The following is a 16,809-nucleotide window of genomic DNA, read 5'->3' on the forward strand; positions in this document are numbered from 1 at the left end:
TGGATGCAAGACTCTTTCCAGGGTGGGCATCCTCAGCCCGGCCAGGAGGAAGCAGCTGGATGAATGTATCCGTGCCTGGGGTTTCACCAGAGCAGCGTAAAAGAGGACAGAGGGGCTGTGCAGCCGGTGAGGTTCTCACACACCAGTGGCAGGAGAAGACAGGTAGGAATGCGGTTAGCTTTTCGTGAAGGTACGTTCTCTCAATTTAAGGAACTGCTAGCAAGGCCTGGGACCACATACTCCACAACTCTTGGTATGCTATACTTATCTTACCCTAAGAGAAGGAAAAGTTTCTCTGAACGGAAATAATTTCCAAATTACACTTTGTTGCTTTTACCTCACTCCCAAAACCAGTTCTCTCGGGACTGATCTCGCCAAAACTAGGTGTTCCTATTATCGTAGCTCACATTCCTTTGAAAACCACAAGTGAATAGACAAAGAAGTCAGGTACCATGAGAATGCTGGCAATATCGGACTGCAGTACTCAGGAATATCCATGGGGCTAAAAATTCCCTTCCATCAGAACGTAGGAACAAGGAGAAAGGCAAGACTTGTTAGTAGCACGGGAAAATTTTATAACACCTCTGAACAGCTACTTTCTTATGCAGATGGTCTCCTGAAACAGGAGAAAGAAAATGGCTTCTAGAACATCCTAACACTGTTCAATTTGTGTATTGTCTACAATTCCTATTTAGAAGATGTTCATTAAATCACACACTCAGAATTGGAAGAGTCCTCAAACGACTTTTGAAGTCAGTGCCCCCTCTGATGAACTAATTGCCTATGTAGCAGTCAGGTACCTGGCAAAAGCTGGGAGTTGATGAAGTAAGATGATGGGTACATGGGGTTCAATATATTACTCTATTTTTATGCAGATCAGAATACAAGATATTATCTTATTTCCATAATAAAGTTTTTTTCATTTTCAACTTTTAATTAGTTTTCAGTGTACAGAATCATAGTCTCACAACCCAGAGTGGCAGCCAGAGCCTTCCTGGGCGGTGGGGGGAGTTCTGCCCATTCCTCAGCTCACCAGAGCAGAGCAGAGAGGAAGAAGGATAAAGAAAGACGATGGGGGTGGGGAGAAGAAAGGGAGGAGGAGGCAGAAGGGGAGGAGGAGGAGGAGGGCAGCTCCCTAAAACGATGTTCCTCCCTGGGGAGAAAAGGAAGGAAGTGCTTCGTAGCACCTGATCTTTCCAAGTTTTCCTCCTTGAAATCATGCTCTTGGGTTGGAGGCTGCTCGGTAAGGACGGCCTTCCCAGATGTCTGCAAGTCCTTATGAGGTAGTTAAGCATCAGGATGTAGGAGCCACCATCCCCACTTTATGTCTGGGGACACTGAGGCTCAGAGGTCGCGCGTGGAGGCAGTGGGGGAGCAGGGCTCTCAACTGGCATCCAACCGTATAGCCTGCCTGTTGATCCGTGGCCCTGCTCTAGCCCCCCAAGAGTTCAAACTCAGTGTGTTTCAGCTGTTCCAGCTGATGGCGTGACAGCAAACAGCACAGCCCAGAGCCAATGAAGGGCTGTCCATGGGGATACTCCGTGTTCTGCCATGGGCCTGACCAGGCACGGGGACCCAGGAAGACAAGGATGGGCCTGCCTGGGCCAGAGTCCCTTCCGCGTATGGCACCGAGCCAGGCCGGGCTATCACTCATGTTCTTTGGTCTCTTCCAGCTCTTAGAGCCGTCCCCATTTCTGGTGTCCCCTCGTCTTCCCTCCCCTCCCACTGTCTCACTTTGTACGTGCTCTGTCTTACGATGAGCTTTTCCTTTTTTGGGAACCTATGTCCAATCTGCCACCAGGGCGGTGGCAAAATACAGCCTGAGATAACAATGAAACTTGACAACCACCCCTGCAAGACTGCAGCTCTTCCGCCCTAAGGAATGCTGCAGAGCCGCGGGCAAGGAAGCCAGGGCCTAGTGGGACGGCCCCAAGTCCCCCTTACAAACCCTCCTGGTTTCTTTACCTGCTACTTTATCCCGAATGAGTTTTGCAGATTCGACTTCACCGATACTGCTGAACAGACTCCGTAACTCATCCTGGGTCATGTTCTGAGGGAGGTAGTTGACAATTAAATTCGTTCTCCCGATATCATCCCTGCAGTCTTCGGCCATGTGGTCTTCATAACCATTAGACATTGTATTTTTTAAAAATCTGCGGAGGGGGAGAAAAATCAAGTAAATTGCAAACATCCATATTGCAGAATGTTAAGGCAAAACGAATGACTAGCACTTGGGATTTTTCTTTTCAACACTACAAGTTCAACTTATGTCCACATAAAAACCTGCATGTGGGTATTTATGGCGGCTTTATTCATAATTGCCCTGAGACTGGAAGCAACCAACACGCCCTTCAGTGGGTGAACAAAGAAACGAACTCCAACTGTCTGCTGCCTGCACACAACGGAGTGTTACTCTGTGATAGGAAGAAACGAGCTATGAGGCCGGAGACTTGGGGAGGCCTTAAATGCATATTGCTAAGTCTGAAAGGCTACACACTGTGTGACCCCAATTATAGGACATCGTGGAAAAGATGAAACTCTAGGGCCAGTAAGAAAACCAGTGGTTGTCAGGGGTTAGAAGGGAAGGAGGGAGGAAGGAACGAGGGAAGCACAGAGGATTTTTAGGGCAGTGAAACTATCTGCATGATCCTGTCACAGTGGACACAGGTTATTACACATCTGCGCAAACCCACAGAATGTACAACACAAAGACTGAACCCGACGGCAAACTATGGGCTTGAGCTGATACGTATCAGTATTGGCTCGTCGATTCTAGCAAAATATCACGTGGACACAAGATGTCACTAATAGGGAAGACTTCGTGTTGGAGGAGGCGGATATGGAAACCCGCTCTGTACTTTCTTCGCAGGCTTTCTGTAAACCTAAAACTGCTCTAAAACAAAAGAACTTCAAGCTCACCCATTTCTACTTACTAGGGGGCTTCAAACACCCTACAAAGAGGGGCATCTGGCCGGCTCAGTCAGTGGAGCGTGCGACTCTTGATCTCAGGGTCATGACTTCAAGCCCCTGTTGGGCGTAGAGCTTACTTGAAAAAACAAAACACCTACAAACAATTTCAGCACCGTTATTCAAGCTCCTGTGAAAAGTGTTCGCGTTGTCTCAAGAGCTTTCCAAAGATTCCAGATCGCCTTCTCTCATCTCTGCGTGCACTCCTGGTGCAGCTGGGTACTGAGGAGTCCGCGATGTGCACCTGAGCACCCCGACTCAGGCACCTCGTCTCTGTCCTCAAGCAGGGAGACAACAGTTGCTTGCATCCCTTTATTCCAAAGGCCATAGCAACTAAGCTGGGGAAGAGGTTAGGGTTTCTCTACCAGTTGGAGGAATGTGGTCTTCAAAGCTTGCAAGCTTTGGAATGCCCTTAGCTGCCTGCAGAAGTCTTCACTCTCAGTGACAAACATCACAGCACAGTGATGGCTTCAGAGGAGAGTCTGGATCAATGCAGCCAAGAGCATCAGGACCACTCTTCTGAAAGCGCAACTCACGCTGGGCTTGCTCACAAGTACTGCTGTGTGCGGCCGCCTCATCTAAGATGTCCCACGTCCCTGCCTCTAAATATGCAGGCACTCACAAGCATGGGTCTTAAGTGTCACCACCAGAAAAAGGCCCTGTGGCCCACCAGCTGGGAGGTCTCGGGGGCAGCCCACCCCTTTCTCCGGATCCCTTCCGCCCAGCCCTGCTTTTATGCTTGAAAACCCAGTGCCCACTGTCAGGAGCACTCAGCTTTCTTTAAAAATAGCCTTGCCAGCGGTTATATAAAAACCTGAACACAGCTCCCACCTCCTCCGAGTCAGCGCTGAGAGAGGACTTAGGTGTGGAGTCTTTCTCCCCCCTGCTGGAAACAGGTGGGACTTCTCTACCTTTCCACCTCCTGATTTGCTTCAGACCATACACAACGTGCAAAGTTAGTACACTCTTCCAGCATTTATTTTATTTATTTGAAAACGTTCTCTGCTCCCTGTTCTTTATAAAATAGGTTAACATCCAAAGCCAGAAAAGATTAGAAAGTCAGACTTCCTAAGATTATGAAGTTCTATATGGTAAAAGGCACCATACACAGACAAGCAGCAGACTTGGGAGAAAACGCTCGCTACCTATTACATTATTTAGGCCAGTGGTTCTCAGAGTGGGTGATTCGGCCCCCCAGGGGACACCGGGCCATGTCTGGAGACATTTCTGGTTACCACAACTGTGGGTGGTGGTGTGCCACTGGAACCTAGTGGGTAGAAGCCAGTGGTGTTAAAAACATCCCACAAGGCCCAGGATGGCCCCCACAACCAAGAACTGTCCAGCCCCAAATGTCAACACTCCCAACGCTGGGACCACTTGATTCCAAGAGTCTATAAACTCAACAGAAAAAAGACACATCCCTAACAGAGAAGTGGACAAAGGATATGAGCCGCAACCGAGAGATGCCAGCAATTCAAATGTTAATAAACCAGGAAGAGCTCAAATTCACAAATAATGAGGAAAATGTGAAGTCAAAAGAGATGCCACCACCTTCTGTCAGTCAGATACAAGACTGCCCAGAATGAATAAAATCTTGGGGAAAGAAGGATAAAGGGGACAAACACCCTGGTACACCGTGGATACAAGTGTGAAATGGTACAACCCTTTTGGAGGATAACCTGTGGTTTAATATGAAAGCTATCCTAGGATTCAGAATTGTGGGAATCTGTTTTCCAGAAATAATCACATGCATGCAGGGAATATGCGTGAGGACAACACGACCCCATAGATGGTGCAAGTAAAATGCTGGATATAACCTAAATATGAATTAAATAAAAAACAATTTTTAGTAGAAAGCATGGGACCACCAGCATTAATGTGCTGAATCTTGAAAAACTCCTCAGATCTGTTAAAGTGAGGCTTTAAGATAGATCATTAGCTCAAAAACAAACACACACATTTGCTGAAGCCTGAACCAAAGTGTAAGGGTTAACTCTGAAAAATTAAAATGCACAATGAAGTTTGCTCGAAATGTGATTCAAACATTTCTCTTCTTCCTTTCTTTGTTCTTCTTCATCCCTCCCTCTCCTCACCTTTGTTCTCAGTTAGGCACCTACTCTCCTGCCTTCTCCCTCCCACTGCTTTCAGGGATGATGAACTGGGCAATAATTACCCCATTCTAATTATTCAGAGTGGGGTGTCTTCTATGCCTGGTAAAAAGATGACTTTCTAAAACAGTGGTTGGCAAACCATGGTGTGTGGACCAAATCTGGCCCACCACCTGTTTTTATAAATAAAGTTTTATTGGCACATAGCTATTCTCATTTGTTTATGTATTGTCTGTGGCTGCTTTTGCACTACAGTGACAGAGTTGAGTAGTTGTGACAGAGACCATATGGCCCAGAAAGCTGAAAATATTTACCATCTGGCTCTTTACAGAAAAAGTGTGCCGACCTCTGTTCTAAAATGTAAAAACAGAAAATTTCTAAGAGAAAATCTCTGTGACATTGGGTGAGGCAAAGATTTCTGAGATACGACACCAAAAGCACAATCCATTTTTTAAAAACTGATAGGGGCGCCTGGGTGGCACAGCGGTTAAGCGTCTGCCTTCGGCTCAGGGTGTGATCCCGCCGATATGGGATCGAGCCCCACATCAGGCTCTTCCGCTATGAGCCTGCTTCTTCCTCTCCCACTCTCCCTGCTTGTGTTCCCTCTCTCGCTGGCTGTCTCTATCTCTGTCGAATAAATAAATAAAATCTTTAAAAAAAAAACCCGATAAACTGGATATCATCGAAATGTACAACTTTTGCTCCACAAAACTTATAGTCCACAGAGGGGAAGAAAATATTTGCAGATCACATACCTGAAAAAGGACTTGCATTCCGAACATATTTTAACTCTCAAAACTTAATAAGAAAACCACCTAATCTTAAAGATGTCCAAAGATGTGAACAAACAATGCACCAAAAATGATATACAACGGCAAAGAGACATATGAAAAGACCTTCGACATTATTAGTTACTATGGAAATGCAGATTAAAACTGGAACGAAAACCATGATAACCCCACCCATTTAGAATTGCTAAACCAAAATAAAACAAAAGCAGGCAAACAACAACAAAACAGACAATACCAAGTTCTGGTGAGGATGTGGAGAAACCAGAATTTTCATGCATTGCTGGCAGAAACATAAAAATGTTAAAGCCACTTTAGAAAAAATATGGACAGTTTCTTAAAAGTTAAACATACACTTTCCAAAAGACCAGCAACCCCATACTAGTAGTCATATAAGAGAAATGCAAACCTATGTTCATACAAAAACCCACACGAGTGTTTTTAGCAGCTTTATTCAGGAACGCCCCAAACTGGAGCACCCCAAATGCCCTTCGAGCCATCAGTGGCTAGACTAGGGAAGGCTACCCAATGGAGTTCTGCCTGCCAATAAGAAAAGTGCTACTATTCACACGACTTGAATCAATCTCAAATACATTTCGTGGAGTCAAAGAAGCCCAAGAAGCCCGACTCCGAGGCTGTGTACTACAAGAGTCCATTATGGAAAAGGCAAAACCGTAGGGATGGCTCAGTGGTGGCCAGCGGCAGGGAGCAAGGGGGGTGCTGAGTACACAGGGGGAGCCAAGAGAGTACTTTTGTTTCTTGCGGGGGGGGTGTAAATTCCCATGTCTTGATGGTGGAGGTAGTAACATGACTCTATGCATTTGTCAAAACTCAAAGAACTCTACACCAGAATTTCGAAAATAAATTTTAAAAAGATCTACAAAGTAAACCTGATTCCACAGCAGGCGGCCTCCTCCTGCCGCCCCGGGTGAGGCTGAGCAGCTTCTACGGGCCCAGTTCTCGGGTCAAACGGCAACGATGCAGAACCCGAACCCCAAAAGCACAGTTTCTCAACGCTTCAGAGCCCTTCCACCCTGCTCTCCATGCCCCCCCCCCCCACCCCGGACCTTTCCAAATCCACATCGCTAAGCCCGGGCCAAGCCAGCTTCCGTCAAGCACCAACTACAGCTGGGCCTTCGTCTCTGCCTGACCATCAGTGACTTCCAAGGTGTAGCCACTTCTGGCCGCCTCTTGGCTTCGCCAGGCCGTCTCCTCTCACTCGGGGGTCTCTCCACAGAGACTCCTCCAGGTCAACACATTCGGAGTCCCCTGTCCATGGTGGCCCCACCCACTGAGGCTCAGAGGCTTCATTACTTTGCTCAGGGTCAGCCATGGCACTGTTCATAATGGCAGTACCAGGCTTCCAACTGTCACTACAGAACAGTCTCCCCTCTTCGAGATGCGGCTCTTCACTCTAGCTTCTTCCCTGGCGTGCTGCAGACCTTCCTATTTCCATGCCTCTGTTCTGGCTGCTCCCTTTGCAGAGACTGTTTGTCCCCTCCATCACCTCCTCACTTACCTGTGACACGTCCCCCCTGGACAATAGGTTGCTCTAGTTCCCTGGGCCTGTACACCATTTAGCCCAAAGCTTTCGGGATGCATGATTCACTCTAACTATTTGTTTGTTTTTCATCCACGTCGTTGGTGAGAGCCTGGAGGGCCAGTGGGGTGGGAGATGGACAGATACCAAGCCTTAGAATCACCTGGGAATCATGTGTATTGGCCACTTTATGTTAAAGGGCAATTGCACTAACAGTCTTAATATGTTCAGTACCTTACTTTTCTTTCTTTTTTTTTTTTTTTAAAGATTTATTGATCTATTTTAGAGAGAAAGTGAGAGTGCAAGAGCAAATGGGGGAGGGGCAGAAGGGGCAGAAGAGGGATAAGCAGACTCCATGCTGAGCACGGATCCCAACACGGGGGCTCAACCCCACGACCCCAAGATCACAACCTGAGCTGAAACCAAGAGCCAGACACTCAACCAACTGAGCCACCCAGGCGCCCCAGTACCTTACTTTTCTAGGATGGTCCCATCCCATCCCACAGAATCAAACTCAATTGCAGGGAGCGAAAAGGAAAATTTAGTTTAGCAAAGTAATTCCTGCTGAGTTGGAAATGTTTCCAGTAACTGCATGTATCATGGAGAAGTCCTGTTTGGATGACCTCTGAGGGTTTTCAGCCCCATTACACTATTTTCAACAATCCTGGTTGTCTGTGTGACTTCAGCAATGCTGTTCGCATCAGTAGTATAACCACTATGTACAGGGAAGAGACGTGCATAAACGACGTAAAAACTTTCACAGGTAATACACATGTAAAGCAGCAAAACTAGTTCCCATTAGGCACCCATGAGATTCTGTCTCATTTGATATTCACAGAGCAGCATCGCTGAACTACTCAAGCCAGAGCAAAACTAGAACAGTCAAATATATCCTCAGGCTCAACCTTGACACTTCATACATCACATGATGGGGCTTGGACTCAATTACTTCTAAGGTCCCTTCCAGATGTAAAATTCTGAGTTCTCCAAGGTAAAAGCCTCAGGAATGTCAGGTCACCCAGGAAACACTCTGGGTGCCAGAGAAAAAGTGAATGTACCACCTGACCCAGCGATAACTGCTATGCAAGGTGAGGGCTTAAGTGAACGGGGTACCTATTGCCTTACTTGTCCCTTCCTGCAGCCCACGGCGGGGAGAGCCACCTGACTGGGCCAGCCACAGCTAGGTCACAGCAATTCAATATCCGCTAGGCTGAAAAGCTCAGGGTAGAAGCAGATCAGGTGCAGGCAGTGTCTGGCCCAGTCCAAGTGCTCTGCAGGCCCGCGGGGACACGACTGGCTCCACAGCCCTGTTAGAGTTCTGGCCCCTTCCTGGCTGGTCAAGGCCACTCCAGGGCTCTCACACAGAACTGCAGAGCAACATGGCAGGGCAGAAAAAACTCCTGGGCTGCGGAGTCTGACAGACCTGCGCTCCAATACTAACCCTACTGCTGATCAGCTGAACGACTGTGGATATCACACTTCCTTTCCTGGAGCCTCAGTCTCCTTTTCTGCAAAATGGGGATGGTACCCCCTGCTTTGCAGCACCCAGTACAGTTCCTGACACTTGGCAAGTGGCCACTTCACCGGCCTCCAGGCCCACTAAAGAACACTTTGACTCTTTGCCCCAGGACATTGGAAATGATCCAAACCGTTGAAGCCATTTCTAATGGGCCCGGGCTCCATAGAAGGCACAGGGAGTCACACCAGTCAGGGCTCATGACCGCAGCCCCACATGTATGGAAGACCTTGTTGCTAGTCTATGCTCATCACCACCAACTGTACACACCAGCTTGGATGGGTCAACTGGCCTCTCAGTCTGCCCACAAGAGATACAAACCTTATTCCAGCCCCGCCCCCTTCCTCCTACTTCATTTACAAAACTGAGGGGAACATGTGCCTCCTTGACCTCCCAGTCTCCAACTGCAGGCTCCTTCAGGTCCTCTCCTTCTGTCCCTGTCCCCCTCTTCAAGCCTCTTCCTCCCCCTGAATTGCTTCCTCTGGCGGCAGGACACATTTGTCCCCCATACCTAAGCAGACACCAAATCCTGCCAGTTGCACATTGGAAATATATCTCCTTCTATCCCATCTCTCTGCCACTACCCTGGTTCAGGTCCCTGTTATCTCTTGCCTAGACAGACTCCCAAATGGCCTCCCTGCCACATGATTATTTCAAACCCAGTCTCTCCAAACCCAACTGGGCCTTTTCCCTCCAAACCACTCCTCTGCTTTCTGTTTCCCCCTCTGTGAATCTTTTCTCCAGTAGAGATGTCTCTTTGGTGGGTGGTTGGGTCCAGTCACTCCTGAGCCCCCTTCTGGCCCTCCCTTCCCCAAGTAAACATGGAGTGCCAACCATGTGCCAAGCACGGAGCAAGGTACTGGGTGTATGAGTTAAAGGAACAGTCCCAGTCCCAGCCCTCATGTTCAGGCCATTACCAGGCCACCTCGTACCACAAAAGCATCTTGACCAGTCCATCCATCCTTAAGTCTCCCCCCAAAAAACAAACTTCCAAGATCACCTCTCGACTGTACCCAGAAACCCTCTACCACCTGACCCTGACATACTTTTCTAGACTTACCTCTAAGTTCACCTTCTCAACCCTCTCTGCCTGCCCAAACCAGTCCACTCAGGCTTCCAGACCTCTTTGTCTCTCCTCTCTTATTCACCCAGGCCTTTGGCTGTACCTGAAAACTCCTGCCCATGCCTCTTTGATCACAATGACCAGTACGGACACCAGCTCTTTCATCAAACACAAAAACTGAGCGCTGGACAATCCTTTCTTTCAACACTCGCAATGCTGTCACGACCCACTGCTTTACCCTTTTGCTACTTCATCTCATACACCTACATAGGTCTCTTCTCCCCAGCTCAGGTTGGAAGTTCCTCAAGGAGGCAGTTTCTTCCCCTTCTCCATGTTCCCCATGACCATGAACAAGCAGTCATATTTCATGTCCTAAACCTACGAAAGTGCGACCATCGACTTGGCCAAAGCACATGGAAGCCCTGGGTCAAGTGGGACCAACAGTAATCATAAAAGTGAGTCCCCCAAACATGTACGGACATGGACAATGCCATCTGTCCCCTTCCTGCTTCACAGTATATCCACTGTATGCTTTCCTGTGTCCACATTTCAAACTGCTCCTTCTCTTGCTTTCCCTGTTTCTCTACCTGACCACTACCCTTCTACTGGTCACTCAGGCAGAGACCCAGAATCATCCATTGCTGTCCTCTCTTGCTCGGTCATGTCCCACATCTAAATACCCAGAGTCCTGTGTCTCTTACCCCCCAACCATGTCTCAAACCCATCCCCCCTCTTCCCCTACCACTACAGCTCTGGGTCACATCTGCAGCTTTTCCTACACAGAGCAAAGTGATTACCTTCTAACTGGCTTGCTGGCCTTCAACATTGTCTCCCTCCAACTCTGCCTCCAGCGTGCAGATCTAACTCCTTCACTTTGTAGACTAAAATTACCCCGGCCTGGTCTACAGGACAACACCCTCTGCACACCAGCTGCATGAGTCCTTCTGCCACTACTTACTTCACTTTGCTTGCCCCAAAGGACCAGACCCCAAGTGGTTCCCAAAACAAACCAAGATGTTCCCACTTCCATGCTTTTGCAGATGCTGTTCCTGCAGCTTGCAAAGCTGTTCCCTGTGGTCTGTGCCCGGCTAACTACCCCCCTCCATGCTTGGCCTCCTCCAGGTAGCATTCTGTGATCTTCTTTGCCCACCAAGCCTACGTGAACAGTCTCCTTTTCTGTGCTTCCACATCAGCCAGTGCATAACCCTCAGCGCACTTGTGGCTAAAACAATCTGCCCACACTGTAATCACCACCGCCTCTGAGAGCCTAACAGCGGGGCAGGGAGAGTCGATTAAAGGAGGGAAGCAAGACTCACTTCCCTTCTATAGGCTGCTTTCTTCTGGTCTTCCCTCACTTACAGACTCGGGTCAGCCTCGCTGCTTCACTATTGCCACCTAGGGGCAAAAGGCGGCAACCACACTTTCCTCACCATTCAGCATTTAATTTGACTCAATTGAATGGGATGGGAACACAAGCGAGGGAACAGTTAGTTGACTCCAGGGCGGGTAAATGGAGAGTGCCAATCAGAGGAGGCTTCGAATGGTAAGTGAACTCTGAGCTGCGCCCCGCAGCATGAGGAAAGGATCTCTAGGTGGAGGAGAACTGGGAAGTTCTAGGCAGTGGGGACAATAGGCAGAGAGGGTGGGAGGTTCAGGTGAAGGTGAAATGCAAAAGGGAGGGAGGGTTAGAAGGTGCAAGACTGGGATCCCAAACTTTGACTTTAAAGTCACCTAAAGAGGTGAAAAAAATTAAAATTCTTTCCACTCAGAAAACTTTTAATCAGGAGTGATGATCAGGCCTGCATTTTAAAAAGACAACTTTTGCTGGCGTATGAAAGGATAGAGGTGGGAAGCAGGGAGTGAGAAAAGCAATAAAGCAAGCAGCAAAAAGATTATTTTCATAATTCTCTCGTTTTCCACTTGCTGCACCATGACCTCAGACGCAACACATCCAAACCAAAACTCTGCCTCCCCCAAAACCAGTGCTTCAACATAAACATTATTTATTTCCACAGTTTGAGATGTTCATATATCTCAGTCTCTTTGCAGACCCTGAAGTCATAAAATTTTATAACAGATCCCAGCACAAAGCTTTGCACAAAGACATTCAATGTCAACTGAATGGAATTCCTCTCGGGATTCCCTGGACACCTGTGATCATAAGAGCAATAAAATCTCATGGTTAAGAGTAAGGATTTTGAGTCAGAGGGCCTGAGTTCAAATCCTGCCTCGGCCACCTTAAGGTGCGAGACTGGCCATAACAAGTAACCCATCTAAACCTTGGTTGGTTTGTCCTGAAGATGGAAATTACAACAGCACCTATCTCAAGGGCTGGAGATAAAGATCTGTAAAGGGACAAGTCCATAGTAAATCCTCATTAAGTACTGGTGATTATTTATAACATTATCTATTCAGTGCTTACCATGCTCAGGCCATTGCTAAGGGCTTTCCACACCCTTAAATCTGCACAGCAATTTTTCCATTCCATTTTACAGATAAGAAAACTAAGGCTGCCACAGTTGGATTTGTGCAAGTTCTTGGGATCCCGACGGATCAGATATGTGGCTGGTGGAACTTTTAGTAAAAGATCATTTACTCCAGTGGTGGTTCTCTGTGTGTGTTACTTTTGGCAGTATCTGAAGACATTTTTGATCTTCACAACTGGGGGCGGGGGCTGAGGGGGAGGAAAGGGAAGAGATGCTCCCGGCATCTAGTGGGATGCTACTCAACATCCTACAATACACAGGACATCCTCCCCACCCCCACCCCAATCAAGCGTGATCAGACCCAAAATGTCAGTAGTGACCAGGTTGTGAAATCCTTCTCCAGTAGGAACATCTTTCCCATTTTCCCACTTCTGGAGCACTGACCATACAGATCCTACATGAATACTTTTGGTAAAGGGGGGGCTCTGTCCCTCCAGGGGCAGTGCAAGCAAAAGTTCTTCTCCACCTGCCCTGCACACAGTAGGTATCAGAACCCATTTTAATAAACCTAGCAGTAGAGGAGACCGGAAAAGGAAGAGCATCCATCCCCCATTGTTCAACTGCGTGCAGGTTGTGTTTTCAACACACACACACACATATTTTACAAATCCCAACGTCCCACGCCCCAAAAACAGCTTTGTTAGAGATGGCGTTCAAAAAAATATATATTTTTCTAAGACTCCCATACATATTGAAAGGTATGCACACTTCTAAAAGGACCTCAGATCGACCGCGGTCCTCTGACAACGACTACAAAAGAATCTGTAGGATTTCCCCGGGGAGCGAGCCCGTGGGCCGTGACCTCTGCGCGCCGAAGGCGCTCACCCCACTCCCTCGCCTCTGGCTTCGCTCTCCCGCCCCCGGCTCCTCGGCTCCCAGGACTGCTGGGGCCCCGGCCGCGGAGCCCGGCCGCCAGGCGCGTGCCCACGCCGTGTCCCCCTCGCCCGCCCCTCGCGGCGGCTGAGGAATCCGGCCCGGGGCCTGACGCCGGCGCCCACACCGGCCGGCCCCCTCCCGCCCGCCCGCCGCGGCCCGCGCGCGTCCCCTCCCGGCCCGGTGCGGCCTGGGCCTCGGCCAGTGCAGGCCCGCGGGCGCCCGCGGCCGGGCCAGGCGAGCTCAGGCCTGCCGCGGCCTACCCCGTCGGGTGCCGCCGAAGGCCCCCGCCTCACCTGGACACGGGCGGGCGAGCCCGGGGCTGCTCCGGGGCGGGCGGGCGGCGGCGGCGCGGCGCTAACGGCTCCGCTCGGCCTCGGTAGCGGCGGCGGCGGCAGCGGCGACGGCGACGGCGGCGGCGGCTCCTCCTCAGCGCGCACGACCCGCTCCGGCCCGCGGCCCGGACACGCCCCCCCGGCGCGCGCGCCCATTGGCCGGCGTCCGCCACGGTGTGCTTCTCATTGGCCGACGTGCCTGTCTTGGCGACCCAGGGCGCGCGGCGGAGGCGGGACTTCCGGCCGGCGCCGCCTGCGAAGGGCTCGGCGGCCGGCTGAGACGCGGGTGGCCGGCGATGGCCGCGGAGGGGGCCGGCTGGGGCCCTGCCCACGGAGGCCGGCTGAAGGCGGTGGCCGACGAACCGCGCCCCTTGGCGAGCGCATGCTGTATGCCTCGCGCCTGTCTTTCCCGCCGCCGCCGCCTCCTGACAGGTAGGAATGGTCTACGCGCCAGGGCTGTGGGGACGGGACCCGGGTTCGAATCCCGACCCCGACGTTTCCGCACTACGTGCCGTTGGGAAGTGGCTGACGTCACCTCGCCGGGCCTCAGTTTCCTTATCTGGTATGGTGAGGAGGTGGAGCATGAGACGTGGTGTGCCTTACATCAGTGTTGACTATTGGAGCTAACGGGTTCCCGGAGGCGCAGCCTAGCAGTAAGTCATTAAAATTTTATTGAGCGTCTACTATATGCTAGTCACTTGTATTGGGCAGCGAACGGGCAAAAATGTTAGCCACAAATGTTAGGTGCATAATTTAAATTTTCTAGGAGCTGTGTTAAAGGAAAGAAAAGTTTAAAAGAGACAAGTGATGTTACTCTTAGTGATGTGTTTTATTTAACTCAGTATGTCCAAAATGTTATTTCTACGTGTAATCAATATAAAGAGTTATGAGATATTTTACATTCTTAGCCCCCCCCTCCTCTGAAATCTATGTCTTACACAGTGCATCTCAAATTGGACTGACTACATTTCAAGAACTCAGCAACCACGTGGCTACTGCCTTGGACCCCGCAGTGCCAGATGGGGAGGCAGAAGAGAGAGACATCAAGTGGATTTCACATCAAGTGGTGGAAATGGGTGAGAAGAAAAGTAAATTGGAGAAAGGGTATGGGGAATGTGGAGGTTGCAGTTTGAAAGAGGGAGGTGGGGAAGGTTGAGAAGATGGCATTTGCAGAAGGAATCGAGCAAGTAATTATGCCATTTGTTTAATGCCATGTTTGTCTGGTAGGACTTTCTGCAGTGATGGGCATGTTCTCTATCATCACTTCTAATTTAGTAGCCACTCGTTCCATGTGGCTTTTGGGCACTTGACATGTGGCTGGTGCCACAGAAGAACTGAATTTTTAATGTACTTAATTTTTACATAATTTAAATTTAGTAACGTAGAGCTCGTGGCTCCCATAGTGGATGGCATAGATTTAGTAGAATGGTGGCCAGTGCTCTGAATCCAGAGTGTACTTCGTGCTAAATACTTTATGTGCATTCTCCTGTGTAATCCTCACAGTAGCTCTGTGAGAAGGGAGCTGTAATCGTTGCCATGGTGAAGAATGAAGTCCTTCATGTATTCATCTGTACTTTGTTGTTGTTCTCCTTAATAGACTTTGTCTATTATTTGAGATTTACAGAAATACTTGGAAGGAAGTACAGAGTTACGATTTTCTGCACACCCAGTTTCTCCTATTAGTAACATCTTTCGTTAGTATGATACATTTGTTATAATTAATGAATCAATATTGATACATTATGAACCAAAGTTCATAGTTTATTTAGATTTCCTTTTTTTTACTTAATGTCCTTCTTCCCTTCCAGAATCCCATGCGGGATACCACATTACTTTTAGTTGTCCTGGTTCTCTCTCTCTCTCTCCCTCTCTCTCTCTCTCTCTCTCCCTTTTTTTTTTTTTGAGATATAATTGACATGTAACACATGCTAGTTTTCGATGTACAGTCTAATGATTTGATATATGTATGTGTTATAAGGTAATTAGTGCAATAAGTTTAGTTAACACCCATGACCACCCATAATTATAAATATTTTTTGCTTTCATGATGAGAACTTTTAAGATCCACTCACTTCGTTGTCCTGTTTCTTTAAGCTCCTCTTGGCTGTGGTGGAGTCTCAGACTTTCCTTGTTTTTGATGACCTTGACGGTTTTGAGAAGAAATGATCAGGTATTTTGTAGAATGCCCCTCTATTGGAATTTGTCTGGTGTTTGATAAGACTGGGATGATGGGTTTGGGGGGAGGAAGAACCCCAGAGGTAAAGTGTGACTCTCATCACCTCCTGTCAAGGGTGCGTACGACCAACATTATCTATACCTGTTGCTGTTGACCTTGATCTGGGCTGAGGTAGCATTTGTCAGATTTCTCCACTATAAAGTTACTTGCCTCCCCCTTCTGTATCGCATACTTTGGAAGGAGGTCATTATGTGCAGCACACACCTAAAGAGTGAAGATGTACGTTCCCTTCCTTATGTGAGATGTCTATGTAAATTATGTGGAATTCTTCTGCGTGGGAGATTTCTCTGCTCTCCCTGATTTATTAGCTTATCCATCATTTAATTATAACAGTGTGGCCGCTGGGTATTTACTTCCTACTCTGGATTATAATCCAATACGACTTTACTTTGTTTAAATTATTCCAGCTTTGGCCATTGGGAGCTCTTTTAGTTGGCTCCTGGGACCCTTTGACACACTCCCATCAGTGTGTTTGGTTTGGGGTTTTTTTGTTTTCTTGGGAGCGCTTCCTTGCTTTATGGTATTACAAGATGCTCCAGGCTCATCTCGTATATTTCCTGCCCTAGTCCTAGAATCAGCCATTTCTCCCCGCCTAATAAAAGAATTATTAGAGAGTGGTGTTAGGAAGCAAGATCTGGGCACTCAGAGTGCTCATTGCTACTGGGGTGTTGTTTCTTTTACGTCATCAGTGGTTTTTAATCAGCCCCAGTGTGCCCGGTGCAGGTGCTCCAACCTGGGGATACAACAATGACCGTGCCAGATGGGGCATCTGCCCTCACGGAAGTCACAGTCGACCTGTGGGGATGGGCTTCAGAGGACAACTCCAACATTGACGAGGTGTGCAACCTTGGGTAAGTTTTGTAAATCTCTCTGAGCTTTACCTTCCCCATCTGTGAA

The 16,809-nt window shown here is 48.6% G+C and overlaps 2 protein-coding genes across 2 annotated transcripts in view; one reads left to right on the forward strand and one right to left on the reverse strand.

The window, feature by feature from the left end:
- The window catches only part of ELAVL1 (ELAV like RNA binding protein 1), a 37,365-nt gene extending 23,571 nt beyond the window's left edge, over positions 1-13,794 (reverse strand). The window contains exons 1-2 of the mRNA XM_045774277.2: positions 13,638-13,794; positions 1,966-2,153 (exon numbers count right to left, since the gene is read on the reverse strand). Of these exons, the coding sequence (XP_045630233.1) occupies positions 1,966-2,137 (172 nt within the window). The 5' untranslated portion in view covers positions 2,138-2,153; positions 13,638-13,794. The remainder of the gene's footprint in view (positions 1-1,965; positions 2,154-13,637) is intronic.
- Positions 12,867-16,809, forward strand: part of CCL25 (C-C motif chemokine ligand 25) — a 32,934-nt gene continuing 28,991 nt past the window's right edge. The window contains exons 1-6 of the mRNA XM_087867740.1: positions 12,867-12,879; positions 13,348-13,720; positions 14,024-14,104; positions 14,603-14,752; positions 15,771-15,846; positions 16,636-16,763. Of these exons, the coding sequence (XP_087723866.1) occupies positions 12,867-12,879; positions 13,348-13,720; positions 14,024-14,104; positions 14,603-14,752; positions 15,771-15,846; positions 16,636-16,763 (821 nt within the window). The remainder of the gene's footprint in view (positions 12,880-13,347; positions 13,721-14,023; positions 14,105-14,602; positions 14,753-15,770; positions 15,847-16,635; positions 16,764-16,809) is intronic.

The sequence above is a fragment of the Ursus americanus genome, chromosome 14, assembly GCF_024610735.1.
Source record: "Ursus americanus isolate L20-20 chromosome 14, mUrsAme1.1.p, whole genome shotgun sequence".
Classification (NCBI taxonomy): domain Eukaryota; kingdom Metazoa; phylum Chordata; class Mammalia; order Carnivora; family Ursidae; genus Ursus; species Ursus americanus.